The sequence below is a fragment of the Garra rufa genome, chromosome 12, assembly GCF_049309525.1.
Source record: "Garra rufa chromosome 12, GarRuf1.0, whole genome shotgun sequence".
NCBI lineage: Eukaryota > Metazoa > Chordata > Actinopteri > Cypriniformes > Cyprinidae > Garra > Garra rufa.
This window is the reverse complement of record NC_133372.1, coordinates 39,432,673-39,448,335: the sequence shown is the minus strand read 5'-3', so window position 1 is coordinate 39,448,335 and position 15,663 is coordinate 39,432,673. Positions and strand designations below refer to the sequence as shown.

The window sequence follows — 15,663 nt, the reverse complement described above, 5'->3', positions numbered from 1 at the left end:
TAAGTTGGATAGCAGATACTCTACCATTCACTGTTCGGGATTTCAGGATTTTTCAAGATTTTCTTGAAGTTAAGGGAAGACACTGCTGGCAAATACGCTGTTTTTTTTATGCACCTATCAAGTTTGAGATTTTGGGCTTTTTGGTTTTTCAGACTAGTGAAAACACCCCAAAACCACTGTTAAGTGTTTCTTTTATAGCACTTTATCTATTTGTGTCAATAGATTTCAATTTTTTAAGGCCGTTTTCTCAAAATGAGTTTTTTCTTCTACACTGAGCCATAAATCTCCACTTCAGTAACACTTACACACTCCAAACTTTACATTTTTATTCCCGTCTATATTCTGAAGGTTTTTACAGAGGGATTTCATCATATATAATTTGCTTGATTTTATACATTTTATTCCCCAAAAAATGGTAAAAAATATTGTTTCCTGTCTGTTTTTCTGAATTATGGTGTGACGAAATGAGATACCCAAAATCCCCTCTGTAAAAACTTTTGACTCTAATATGTCAAAAAAATTTGCATATTTAAACATTTTAGAAAAATTTTAATACAAAATTGTTTTGCAATTAACAATGTAATCAATCAACTGGTTAAGTAAGGTGATAACTATTAGTTATTTTTTTACCCTATTCACCTGCAGTGTCTCGCTATAAGTAATACTTTTCTTTCATTGAGAATGCAATAAATTGATCAAATATGAAACTAAAGACCAGTTACAAAAGTAGCAGAGTTTTTACACAAAATGTAAAGCAACATAACAGTTTTTAACACTGATAATAAATGTTTCTTGATCAGCAAATCTGATTTCTGAAGGATCATGTGACACTGAAGACATTAAAATAGTAAACAGTTCTTTTAAATGGCAAAAATATTTCAAACGTTTTTGATCAAATAAATGCAGCCTTGGTTTTGAATAGTATTGTACATTTGATTAATTTAGCATATTTTTGACTGTTTTTGCATGTTGTTGTTTTTTTTGCATAGACATTTTTGCAGCTCAGTATCAATAACTGATAAAGCTGTTTTTGTTTACATTTAAAAAATAGATCTTTTTTGTGTTGATTTGCCACTCGATGGTTAATTTAAAAATCAGGTATTCAAAAAAAAAAAAAATCTATATTGTTTTTACTATTTAAAATAACTGTTTTCTATTTGAATATATTTTAAAATGTAATTTATTCCTGTGATTTCAAAGCTGAATTTTCAGCATCATTACTCCAGTCTTCAGTGTCACATGACCCTTCAGAAATCATTCTATTATGCTGATTTTCTTCTCAAAAAACATTTATTGGGCGAATTCCAAACGGCTATTTTGCGCCCTTCAAGGGCACTTCTAGAAGGGGACGCCATTTGTAGGGACGTTCCAAACGAAAGTGAGCAACTTAATCCCTTCACGAAGGGCCCTTCCAGAAGGCCGTTAGCGAAGGGAACATTCCATGGTCACTTCACGGAAGTGATTTCCGTTAGTGATCACGTTTGCGCAGCGTTGTCAAGGTAACATTTCGTCAGTCATTCCCTTCGCCAAGGGAGTTCCAAACGGTTAAAAGAGACAGAAATGCCCTACTCCCTTAAAAGAACTCACTTCAAAGGGATCTGCCCTTCGGAGGGAGTAGGGCGTAGGGATGCGCACTTCCATTTGGAATTTGCCCATTATTATTATGTTAATAAGTGCCAAGCAACATTTTTTCAGGTTTCTTTGATGAATAGAAAGTTTAAAAGAACAGCATTGATCTGAAATAGAAATCAATTGATCAACTGAAAACATCCTTGCTAAATAAATGTATTAATTTCTATCATTTATTTTCAAAACAATAAATGCTGATCTTTGGATCTTTGTATTCATCAAATAATCCTGAAAAAAAAAATACTTAATTGTTTTAAAAAAAATGATAATAATAAATGTTTCTTGAGCAGCAAATCAACATATTAGAATGATTTCTGAAGGATCATGTGACTGGAGTAATGATGCTAAAAATGTAGCTTTGACCACAGGAATAAATTACATTTTAATATATTCAAATAGAAAACAGTTTTTGCTGTACTTTGGAATAAATCGAATAAATTCAGGCCTGGAGAGCAGAAGAGACTTCTTTAAAAACATGAAAAATCTTACAGTTCAAAAAACTTTTAACTAGTAGTGTATATATGCAGCTAAAAACAATTGGGTTAAGAAGCACAAGCAGCAATAAAAGCCAATTAAAGACAATGTTTAATTTCTGAAAGCAGAATAAATGTTACTCTTGCATGTGTTTTGCAATCATACTAGTTGCACTTATGCATCCACAAGAACCTGGCCTGCTTGGATTCAGATCTGAATCGTGGTAAATAGTCCAACAATAGCACTCAGTTCTGAAAAACATGAACCAAACAATTAAATCAACTAGACCTGACATGCACAGTCCACTGGGATGGAGTGATCCGTACATGGCAGTAAATTCACATTTTTTTCTGCATTCGCAGAAGAACATGTTTCTGGCCACCAAATGATATTAAAAAGGTACAACAATGTAATGCCAAAGTAAAACTTTTCCTTCAGCAAATCGATGCGTCCAAACCTCAGAATCTTTGCGGCTTTGTCATAATAATTCTCTAGTAAGGAAACAATGTGAACCAACTTCTTAAACAGACTGATGAAATCCAGCCTTCAATGCAACAATTATAAAACTACAAAGATAACATTCCATACTTAACAGCGGCAAAAAAAAAAAAAAAAATCCCCTCGGTCGGCCAGACAACTGACAGAGATGCTTAAAAAAAAGTGTTATTGTATCTCATTACAAAAGTATTCTTCACACATGGTAAGCATTTGCACTATTTATAAGAGTCATTATTTGATGGTAGTCGTTCAAAACCATCATAAAACTGATTTCCTCTTACAAAACGATACTACCTCTTAAGACCAAGCAAGTTGCTTTGTAAAAGTCTTCCAAAGTACAATAACGGCCTCAATATGTACATTTTATTAATACTCAGAAAGTGTTACGTCAGTCGCCCTCTTATATTCTCGACTACAGACCTCCACTCACAAGCTCCATTAGAAACATCCATTACAAGGCTGTACAGTTGAGTATATGAGCTGCAGCTGTCTAATAAAGTCTCAACATCAGCTAGACCCTCTGGCTAAACCACTGACAAGAGGAAATATTAAAAGGCATTATATATCTATAAGGTTTCATCTACAGTATCTGTTTTCAAAGTGTAAACGTGAGGTCCTGTAATACATCAGATTGTGTGAAAAACCAGGGCGAATTTTCCTAAAACTGACCTCATTCTGTTCATGTCTATTCAAACTGCGCTTCTTGTTTTGAAGCTCACAGCAGAGCATCAACCAAACAAATGGTGGTTTATTGTTCTGCTTTGTAAGATGCTATAAATTCCCTTTATAGAAGAATGAAATAATGCAATTGTATCATATTTTGACTAAACAACAAATATACAAAAACTGTGTAATTTAAAAATGCTTAATACTTACCTTAAAAAACATACTTACCTTAAATGTATTTGTTTTTTACTAGATTTTTTATGTTTGTTTTTTTTTGTCTATTCTGCTCACCAAGCCTGCATTTATTTACAGCAAAAATATTTTTACTATTTTTTTCTTTCTTTTCTATTTGGATATATTTTAAAATATAATTTATTCCTGTGATTTCAAAGCTGAATTTTCAGCATCATTACTCTAGTCTTCAGGGTCACATGATCCTTTAGAAATCATTCTAATATGCTGATTTGCTGTTTAAGAAACATTTTTTATTATTATTATCATCAATATTTAAAACAGTTGAGTACATTTTTTTATTTGAAATAAACTATTGTAAAATTATACACTATAGCATTCAAAAGCTTGAAAGCAGTGTAACTTTTTTTTTTGGGAAAGAAATGATAGAAATTAATACTTTTATTTAACAAGAATGCTTTAAATTGATCAAAAGTGATGATGAAGACATTTATAAATGTTACAAAATAATTCTATTCTATTATATAAATGCTGTTCTTCTGAACTTTCTATTCATCAAAGAAACCTGAAAAAATTCTACGCAGGTGTTTTCAATGTAATAATACTAATAAATGTTTTTTTGAGCAGCAAATCAGCATATTAGAATGATTGCTGAAGGATCAGCTTTGAAATCACAGGAATAAATCACATTTTAAAATATATTCAAAGAGAAAACAGTTATTTTAAATAGTAAAAATATTTCAAAATTTTAGTTTTTCCTATACTTTGGATCAAATAAATGCAGGCCTGTTACGCAGAAGAAACGTCTTTAGAAAACATTAAAAACCTTACTGTTCAAAAACTTTTGATTGGTAGTGTAAACGTCTCTAAAAGTTATTTGTATTGCATTATTTAAATCAATAAAATACGTAATTGTACTAAAATGTTTCTGTGTAATTACGAACCAACATCTGCTCTGTACATTTTCATAATAAAAAGAACACGGTGGGATCATGCGTTTTATAGCAAAGACTAAACCGAGGTCCACAACCCTGCAAGGTCAAATGTGTAAAATCCAAATAAGCATAGTAAGCTAGTTGGAACGGTCTTTTTCACATTATTATTGTAAGTTATGTATACATTTGTGAAGGTGTCCTGTCATTTTCTGTAACTTGAACATGTCTATGTGTCGGTACAATAACTTTTAGAGTTAACATCAGAAGCAATGCGGTAGATCTGTGGCGGAGTTTAATGATGTCACAGGTCTATAATAAAGGTTTATACGTTTTTAACCACAGCCGTAACGTTTGAGAAAGTGAAAACTGAAACTCCTAAAAGGTAAAATGTGCAATCTCACAAGTCATACTTGACCCTGGACCACAAAACCAGTCTTAAGTAGCACGGGCATATTTGTAGCAATAGCCAAAAATACACTGTATAGGTCAAAATTATTGATTTTTCTTTTATGCCAAAAATCTAAATTCCAAAAAGCGATCATGTTCCATGAAGATATTTTGTACATTTCCTACCGTAAATAAATCAAAACTTAATTTTTGATTAGTAATAAGCATCGTCAAGAACTTAATTCGTATTTTCTAAATATTTTGATTCTTTTTGCACCTTCAACAAACTATACATCAATGCAAAGCTTTCTTTCAAAAAATTGACCTTTAAGACTGGTTTTGTGGTCCAGGGTCACATTTAAGAATCTCAGTTGAGACAGATATCTGACAGGCATACTATCCAATCCATCTTTTTTCATCATTGCTAAAACAAATTAACAACAAAAACAGACACCAGTCACACAATACACTTAAAATGTATTAAAGGAACAGTTCAGCCAAAAGGTTAACTGGCTGAAAATGTACTCACCCTCAGGCTATCCAAGATGTAGATGAGTTTGTTTCTTTATGGGAGCAGATTTGAAGAAATTTAGCATTGCATCACTTGCTCACTAATGGATCCTCTCTAGTGAATGGGTGCCATCAGAATGAGAGTCCAAACAGCTGATAAAAGCATCTTGGTAATATAATAAAAAATCCATAATCCGTAATAATGCTTCTTCAAGTGAAAAAGTCAATCCAATGTTGTCTTGAAATATTTTTTTTGCTAGTAAACAGTGCTTGATCTATGCATATTTCTCTCCTCATTTGTGACCCTGCACCACAAAACCAGTCTTATGGGTCAATTTTGAAATTGAGATTTATACTTATCTGAAAGCTGAATAAATAAGTTTCTATTAATGTATGGTTTGTAATCTGAGGGCGCAAGAAAAATCGCCTTTGTAGCTGTCTAAATGAAGTTCTTAGCTATGCATATTACTATTAAAAAACTACGTTTTGATATATTTACAATAGGAAATTTACAAAATATCTTCATGGTACATGACCTTTACTTAATATCCTAATAATTTTTGACAAAAATCAATCATTTTGAATTATACAATGAATTTTTGGCTATAGCTACAAATAAAGACTGGTTTTGTGGTTCCAGGGTCACACATGTAGACTTTTTCACTGGAGAAAGCAATAGTTTGAAGAAACCGTTTGAATTGAAAATTGTCTTAATCATGGATTTGTTTCTTAATAACAGCTTTTTGCTTCACAAAACTTTACCTGATCAGCTGTTGGACTCTCATTCTGACGGCACCCATTCACTGCAGAAGATCCACGCTCCATTTCTCTGAATCTGTTTGATGAAGAAACAAACTCACTTGCATCTTGGAAGGCCTAAAGGCCCTTTCACACGGGACGCGGCAGTCGCGAGTGTCTAGTTCATTTTCAATGGGAGACATGCGGCAAGCGGCAAACCGCGGGCGGTTTCGCTGGCGGCGCGGAGGCGGAGCGCAGGCGGTGCTCGTGCACCCAAAGTCATGCCGCTTCCACGGGCACGGCGCTTCACGGCAGGCGCCGCCAAAGATAAAAATATTTTATCTTTTTGTGAGCGGCAGCGGCAGCCGCGTCGGCTTTAACCAATCAGTGAACAGATTATTAAAAACCAATCATAGAATATTTAACTGAATTTATAACGAATAGTTGAAAATAGAGGAGATTGTTTTAAGTGTGCTGGATTTCCCAGAGCTGTATGGATCATCTAAAATCTCATATTTGGGGTGAGCACAGGAGTTAGTTTGCCAGGTAAAAATACAAATATGTACAAAGTGTCCAGACAATACATTATTATGCGTGGTGTTATAATAAACTATATCTTTCAAAAGTTTGAATAATAATAATGACAATAATTAATGACAGAATGACACAAACACAATTTTCCATTTTATTTAGACTTTTAAGCAACTGTAACTATGGCAACGTCCGCCCCCAGACCGCTTCGCGAACACCGCCTCAACTGCACAAAACGCTTCCACTACAAGAGAAGGCGGCAGCCGCGCGGCGATTTTACCGCTTGCCGCGTCCCGTGTGAAAGGGCCTTAAGGGTAAAAAGAGTACATTTTCAGCACATTTTCATTTTTGGTTGAACTATTCCTTTAAGTAGACAATGGAAACTGGACAAAAGAACAAACATGACAAAAAAAGTTTTGGTCTGGGGCTTTATTGATTTAATTTATTAAGATGCTACATAGTCCAACAAAGTTGGGGTTTCTTTATATACCATTATAGACTACTTGACTAGGAATATCAACCTTAATTTTCATCTTAGACTCATTATTTATTTATTTATATACATACAAAACGGTCACCTTCATGTTTACATCATATGTGAAGGTTTGGGGCACTAGAACAAGGTTTAGGTATAATTACGAGCCAGCTGATTGGCTGACAGGCCCCCAAATCCCTCCCTCTCCATGGCAATCATACTCCTTGGTGAACTATACATAAACCGCAGTCCAAAAAAATCACTATACCCTGAACATCTCCTAAAGTTACTTACAAAGCAAAGTGTTGCCGTTTGACAATATCGTAAGCTCCTCTGTTCTTAGAAATCCAATATCAGCCAAAGATGATCAACTGAAACAAAAGCTTCTCGAGGAGGGGGGCAGAAGAGAAACATTAAAAAGAAAAAGACACCCCCCACAACACCAAACTATGACACAAATACATATCAGGTCACAAAATGGTCCCCTGTAGGAAGAGTCTCTTTTCTGATGTTGTTTCGGTTAATTCACAAAGATCAGACCGTTGTGCATGGGAAGATGACATTCTTTATATGTAGTGCATTTTTTAATATAAACAGTTCTGTGCAATAAAAGCTTTATTCATAACTTAAATCCAAACAAAACAACTAAATTAACATCAGAGGACAGCAAAGAAACAGAGGGCTCAGGAAAACAGTGCAGAAATGTCAGGAGTGTTCTTTTTTTTTAAAGCCTTACGCTGCGAGATAAACCAGTGTTGTGTACATTTCAGACCACCGACAAGGCATATCGAAGCCATGCATTTATCTGGAAATGAGGTGTAGGCTTGGCATGGCTAAAATACAGGTTACAATACTCACACGTGTCAGTTTTTAAAGAAATAGTTGCCTCAAGAATTAACATTTTGTCACTCCGTCATGTTATTTTATTCTCTCTTTCCATGAAACCTAAAAGGAGATGCTACGCAGAATGTCCAAGCTGCTCTTTTTCCATAAAAGTGAATGGGGATTTTTCCTGAAAGGGCCGAAAAAGGCGCCAAAAAAACACCATAAATGTGATCTAAACAACTTGTGCCAACAAGTCATGCTCTGTGTGGAAAATACAACAAAATTAAGCTTTTTCACTTATAACCATTTATAATTCTCACATCTCAATGTAGTAAGCAAAATCTCATAGATATCATGTTGTATGCCAAATGCAAACACAAAGCTATTCATATGGCTTCAGACAACTGCGCAAAAGATGTTTGGACAAGTTTTATTACACCTGTATGTGATCTAAACAACTTGTGCATTAAGCTAAAGTCATGCAATGGCTTTGTGTGGAAAATAGACCAAAAATTAAGCTTTTTTGCGCTTATAACCTTACACTGAAGCTCTCAAATCTCATTGTAGTAAGCAAAATCTCATAAATAGATCATATTGTATGCCAAATGCAAACACAAAGCTATTCATATGGCTTCAGACAACTGTGCAAAAGATGTTTGGACAGGTTTTATTGCACCTGTATGGTGCTTTTTCATCTAACTTGTATGTAAAAAAGAGCAAATTGTCTTAGCATCTCATTTTGTGTTTCACGCAAAGAGTTGGAACAATGTGCACATTATGACAAAAGGTTCAAGTGTGAGTTAACTATACCTTTAACTACAGTACTTTGTTGGTTAACTACTTTCTTTTTTGGAGGGTAAAGTGAGAAGGGGGTCAGTGTTTATGGACCTGATGGCAAACTCTCCTTGTGGCATCTTCAGATAGAAAGTTCATAGGGAGAAAGACCTTCAACCAGTTGCATGTACATGGTGCATCAAAAGTTACGCTTAGCAGCTGCACTATTACTGTATATAATGACTTGATCAATAAATTAACTCCGGTCTACGGGCGGCAGAATGGAAACAGAGGTGTGCTAAACGGGCCTGAAAAGGACATTTCACCTATGGAGCAGCTTAATAAAATATAAAGTTTTTTTGTGCTCTCAACTGAGCCATGCATTCAAGCACATATCCCTTACCAAAAGAAAAACGTAAAAGTAAAGGTGAAAAATCTATTCTGATTCTGACTCGTTTGTGCAAAGCTTCATCGGAAGTGTTGGGTTCAGAGACGTCAGCCCTACACAGCAGTTCACAGAGAAAAAATGTTTTTGAGAGTAGGTGAACGGCCAAACACTTCCCCAGTAACATCAGTTTGAAATATCAGTCACTAACAGTCCTCGCTGTCCAAGATGTTTGAATTGCAAAAATAACCTAAAAGTCAAACTGTGTTGCACAAGCCACTTAAAAGTAAGACTTTATGGTGGTTTTGGTGTTTGATTGTAAGAGGGATCGTACTAAATGCATGTTATTGTTTATTTAGTACTGACCTGAATAAGGTATTTTACATAATAGTTGTTTACATATAGTACCTGGTTCAAAAGTTTACATCTCCTTGATTCTTAATACTGTGTTGTTCCCTGAATGATCCACAGCTGTTTTTTTGTTTAGTATATGGGTAAATGTAACTTATTTCGTCCTCTGGAAAACATGTAAGTATATTCTGTAGGCTCTGAAGGGCAGTACTCAATGAAAAAATACAATATTTAGGCAAAATTAGAAAAATGTACAAATCATCAAATCTGTTCAAAAGTTTTCACCCCCAGCTCTTAAAGCATCGTTTTTCTTTCTGGAGCATCAGTGAGCATTTGAACCTTGTGTAATAGTTGCATATGAGTCCCTCAGTTGTCCTCAGTGTGAAAAGATGGATCTCAATATCATACAGTCATTGTTGAAAATGGTTCAATTACACAAATATACTGGAAAACCAAATAACCTGAAATAATTCTTCTGAAGAATGGCAGGCAGTTTAACTGTTCAGGACAAACAAGGGACTTATAAACAACTATCACTAAACAAACAAAACAAAACAAAACAAAAAATAACAGTTGTGGATGATTCAGGTAACAACACAGTATTAAGAATCAAGTGTATGTAAACTTTTGAACAGGGTAGTTTTTATAAATTCAACTATTATTTTCTCTTGTGGACTATAAGCAAACATCTTTTATGTGAAATATCTTATTCAGGTCAGTACTAAATAAAAAAATGACATGCATTTTGTATGATCCCTCTTATTTTCATAAAATAATTTACGTTTGAATGATTCTGAAAGGGGGCTGTAAACTTTTGACCTCAACCGCATTAAATTTGCGTGATCTGATTTGAATCATTGTACCAGTTGGTACTCAAACATACCAGTCGGACAGAACGGAAGTGGATGGAAGATTTATAACGCATATTATTTTAACACCAGTGTGACTGGGGAAGATACCAGAAGGCTTGTTTTATCATTTACCCAGAGAGTGATTGAAAATATACAGGCTGAACTTCAGTGAACTGCTGCTTTAATGCAGGATGTTTGGGTACGCATAAATTAAATGCACATGTGACACTTCAAAGATGTTTAGCATTTGTATACAGATTCAATTTGCTTCTGACCCACTGAGAAGAAAAAAAAAAAATTGATAAAACATCATTCACTCTACACAACTCAATCGCACATCTGGTGTTAGAAAATCCCTACGACATTTTTTAGTGGTTAAAATCTATGACATTTGTTATCCATTTGAACTTGCATCAGATATGATTAAGGAAGAGGGGCCAAAATGATTTCACAATTTTGAGGCAAGAGCTGTGTCAGATTATTATTATTCTTTTTTTCTTTTTTAAGAGAGAGAATTTTTTTCTTTGCACATAACATGATGAAATTCCTTGATCTCTTTATTAATTTTACACACCTCGCTAATCCAAAACTACCCCAATGATATGGCATTCGGATTAAACGAATTCTGCATTGGTTACTTGTCTGTTTTGTTTTTGTTTCATCCGCAATGCATGCTTGTAGCGCCTCCCCCTCTTGGATTTTACAAGGCCAACTTGCCTACGATGACACCCACGACAAAAAACAGCACAATTAGAGCGATCACCCTGGTGCTCAGACCCTCCTCCTTCACTCTCACCGCTTGAGATGAGTGCGGAGCTGACATTATTGTGCTCTTCCTCATCCGCAGACCATCATCTTCCTGCTGGGGTGGGGAGACGTGGAGAGAGAGAGAAAGATAAAGATAGTTAGATGACAGAAATAATCTGGAGAGTAATGAAAAGTGCTTTTGGCCCTGCGCTCGTCTCATTAAACAAGGAGCAGTAATGGTCCCCAGCTGCAGCTTCACACAGCGCTGATGAGTAAGGCCAGGTTATCCTCAGTTCTGTCTCTAAAAATGTTTAACATCCTGTGGCCGTAACAAATTTAAACAATATGTGAACAAGCACAAATGTCATGTTGTCGATCAATATGGCAGGCGTGTATTTTCAACGCCTAAGCAGATATTATTATGTAGGGCCCTCTGATTTCTGAGATGTGGACAGAAACACGAAATCCAGTCATAAAAATGGAATTTAACAAATTTTGCAGATACATCAAAAGTAGGTTAAATCAAAGGTCAATATGGATTAGTGTCTGTGAGTATTAAGCCAAAACTATTTAAATATAAAACCTGCATGTTCTGTGTGTTTCTGTATGAATGAATGGTGCAGCTGCGTGGTTTTGTTTACTACACACATATTGAAGCGCATGTGATGCTCATAGTGTTTTCAGCCTCTGTCGCTTCAATATACGAACACATAAACACATACATATTCTTTAGAACTGGTGTAAGACTCATTTAATGAGCATTTTACTATTTCTTTTGAGTAAAACTATCTTCTTATCATATCTACAAATAAAATCCTAAAGGTCTTCACCGTAACCTGTCAAAATAATAGTTTATTTAACTTGAAGAAACAGTGAAAAAAATATTACAATATAAACATAAAAATAATACAACTAATATTAATAGTAAAACAGTGTTAAAAGACTATTTACTAGAAATAATATTTACCAGAACTTATTTAGAAGAAAAATGTCAATACACAGTATTTCTGGAGAAAAAGAAATATATATACAGTATAATAAAAATCAATTGATTACAGATATTTTTGATTTTTAATATTTAATGAAACCATTACAATTGAATCCAGAAAATTCATGCAAAATAGAATTTGGTAAACTAATTGTAATAAATTAATTTCAGTTCATTAGACATACTTTTTGATGAATTAAAACAGTCTAGAAAAGTAAAAACGGAACAAAACAGAATCAAATTATTAAAATAATATAGTAATTAAATTAAAAGAAAAAAAAAGGAATTTGGGAAAAAGTAAAACAGATTTCATTAGGCCCTTATTAGGGTATTTCTTAAAGGCAGCCTGAAAACTGACAGAAGGCCAAAGCTGTCATAAAAAACACAACAAAAACATTTTAAGTGGACATCAGAGGAAGAAAATTAATTAAAGTGCCTAATAACCTCTTAAAAGATAAGAAAAAAAATTCTGTAATTAAATTTAACACAGCATTTAGAGTAAGTGCAACCTTAAATGCCTCGTTCAACATTTTTTGCCTCAGTCTACTGGGAATTTAAACATCATTTTCGTTGCCTCTAAAATTACGGTAGTATATGAAGCGATCATAAAAGAATTGATCAAAAAGCATGTGGTGTTTATTTCCAGTCATTCATTTATTTGAAGTATGCTTAATCTAAATTCAAGAGATTAAAATAATTGTATATAAAACAAAATGGTAATCAGCAAGGATGCATTAAAATAATCAAATGTGAGAGTAAAGACATTTATATAATGTTACATTTACAATAAAAGTGTAAAGATTTCTATTTCAAATAAATGCTGCTTATTTGAACATTCTACGCAAAAAATGACATTTTTCAAATTGGTCAAAAACATTTCAATTTTTTTTTAATGCCATCGCAGCTTCTATGGGCAAGTTTAAGCTGCTTTTTTTACCACTTATAAAAATAAAAAATGTTTCTTAAGCAGCAAATCAGTCTAGTAGAATGATTTCTGAAAGATCATGTGACACTGAAGATTGGATTAATGATGCTAAGAATTCAGCTTTGCATCACAGGAATAAATTACATTTTAAAATATATTCAAACAGAAAACAGTTATTTTATATTGTAATAATATTTTACAATGTTACTATATGTTAGATCAAATAAATGCAGCCTCTGTGAACACTAAGATACTTCTTTCATTAACATTAGGGCATTTCACCACTCCAAACTTCTACTGTAGTGTATATAATGTAATATTACTCTGAGAATTTAATGCACTATATACACATTTGAATACTGAGTATCAAAGAAAATAGTAAACAAGTGTCTGATGATTTGTGACTACTGCTGACATTCGTGAGAACGCAATTAGCAAACATACTCACCCTGATCTGTTTGTTCTCCTCTCTTAGCCGCTGCACCTCCGTCTGCAGTCTTTTACATTCCTCCATGATCTTCTTCACCTCTCCGTCATCCAGACTGGAGACCATGGACTTCATAGACAATGTGGATGATTCCGACTTTGAGAGACTGGAGGCTATCTTATTGCTTTCCATTTCATGCTGTGCCCACAATCAGGGTTACAAACACAGAGAGAGAGAGAGAGAGAGACTCATGAACAAATACATCCATGAAGGAGCCAAGCATCTTTTGCTTATTACTTTTAGGAGAGGGCGTCATGCCTGCTGTCATTGTCATTTCACAAACTGGCTAGAGCTCAGTGCTATAATATGAGAAAGAACATGAAAACCCATCCACTCACTGTTTTCTCATTTTCAGCAGGCATCTCAAAAACACATCTCAGCTTGGAGTCCATCAGATCCTCGGGCTTGGCGTCCTTCCACTGCATGAGAGAAGAACCACATACGTAAACACGTGCATATGTATGATTATACACCAAATAAACGCCTCATGAGCTGTTTACAAACCCTGGCGACCTGCTTACATACACAGCATTTTTAGGCTCATTCCTGACATGAAGGACATGGAAGATTTCCCACAAAAATATTAAGTATCAAACTCTAAAAAAATTACAAATTCACAATTTTGTATTATGTTTGAGTCACATGCAAACTGAGCCAATTGTGGGTGTTTCAAATTAGTCACGTGTGATGTTTCATTGTAGTTATATTTTAAATGGTGTACTGTACACCGCAGACGGCGAGGCAGTTTGCTTAGTTCTGGAGCCGAGCTTTAGAGCCATCAACGGCAATATTGGAAATAGCTCAGGACAGTGAATAAGTAGCCAGATCTCGGCTCTACATTTTCTTTCCGCTTCTCCATTCCTGATGTTTTCATAACCTATTTATCGTTACATCTGCACATGCACACACATTTTCAGGATGCTCTATTTGGGGCGTCATTCAAAAAGCTTCAAAAGAGTTATGAACGTGAGATTTGGATCGTACTCTTGGGCCCACTCAAACACTGCTGGAGTCATTTGACATTTGTTTGAATTACTTGAGCAGCAAACTCACACCATTTGTATCATATGTTGTTTCTCTATGCTGGAGGTTACCATAATATTATTGCCTACTGGCACTGAAGCACAATCTCTATGAAGCTTGTATATTGAAACACTAATATAATGCAAAATACTTAAATAGTTTTAGGACCAGTGCTGTTATTGTTAGGGATAGTTGCCCAAAAAAGAAAATTCTGTCAATAATTACTCATGTTATTCCAAACCCGTAAGATCTTCGTTCATCTTCAGAAAACAAATCAAAATGTTTTTGATGAAATTCGAGAGCTTTCTGAGTCTGCATAGACAGCAGCACAACTACCACATTCAAGGCCCAAAACAGTAGTAAGGTCATCATTAAAACAGTCCATGTGACGTCAGTGGTTTAACCGTAATTTTATGAAGCTACGAGACTTTATTCAATTTCTTCTTTCCTGTATCATTCAGGATGCTCTTGTAAAGATGCGTCAAAGACTGACATGAAAAAGAAGAAATTGTTACATTTTCTTTGCACACAAAAAGTATTCTCGTAGCTTCATAAAATTACAGTTCAACCACTGATGTCACATGGACTATTTCAGTGATGAGAGAAGAAATTGTTATTGTTATTTTTGTTTTCTTCACAATGTCCTTACTAACCTGTCTGGGCCTTGAACGTGTAAGTTGCTTTGCTGTCTATGCAGAGTCAGAAAGCTCTCAGATTTCATCAAAAATAACTTGATTTGTGTCATCCGAAGATGAACGCAAGTCTTACAGGTTTGAAACGACATGAGGGTGAGTAGTTAATAACTTTAACTAATACCAAAACTATTACAAAATTTCTGTTAACTGGAAAAAAGCTAAAAAAATACATTAAATACAAATATTGAAAAATGTAAACTTAAAAGAAAGAAAGACATGTTGCCTCAAGCTGAAGTACTAAAAATACTTAACTATTGTTAAAACTGAAATAAAAAAAAATAAAGCTGAATAAAAATACTAAGAAAAAAAAAAATACAAACCACATACAATTACTAAAACATTAATTTGTTAACTTTTTAAAGGAGACTTTTATGCTCATCAAGGGTGTGTTTATTACAAATACAGAAAAAACTAATATTGTGAAATGTTAATGCAATTTAAAATAGTGTTTTTTTTATTTTGATATACTTTAAAATATAATTTATTCCTGTGATGCAAAGCTGAATTTTCAGCATCATTACTCCAGTCTTCCGTATCACATGATCCTTCAGAAATCATTTTAATCATTTTTAATCAA

General features: G+C 34.2%; 1 protein-coding gene across 2 annotated transcripts in view; it reads right to left on the bottom strand.

Moving 5' to 3' along the window:
* Positions 1 to 6,974: 6,974 nt before the first annotated feature.
* Positions 6,975 to 15,663, bottom strand: part of vapb (VAMP (vesicle-associated membrane protein)-associated protein B and C) — a 33,919-nt gene continuing 25,230 nt past the window's right edge. The window contains exons 4-6 of one of the 2 annotated variants that reach the window (XM_073851753.1): positions 13,707 to 13,787; positions 13,330 to 13,506; positions 6,975 to 11,080 (exon numbers count right to left, since the gene is read on the bottom strand). In XM_073851753.1, coding sequence (XP_073707854.1) covers positions 10,922 to 11,080; positions 13,330 to 13,506; positions 13,707 to 13,787 — 417 coding nt within the window. In that variant the 3' untranslated portion in view covers positions 6,975 to 10,921. Of the gene's footprint in view, positions 11,084 to 13,329; positions 13,507 to 13,706; positions 13,788 to 15,663 lie in introns of both variants that reach the window. The other variant, XM_073851752.1, reaches the window with a different exon arrangement.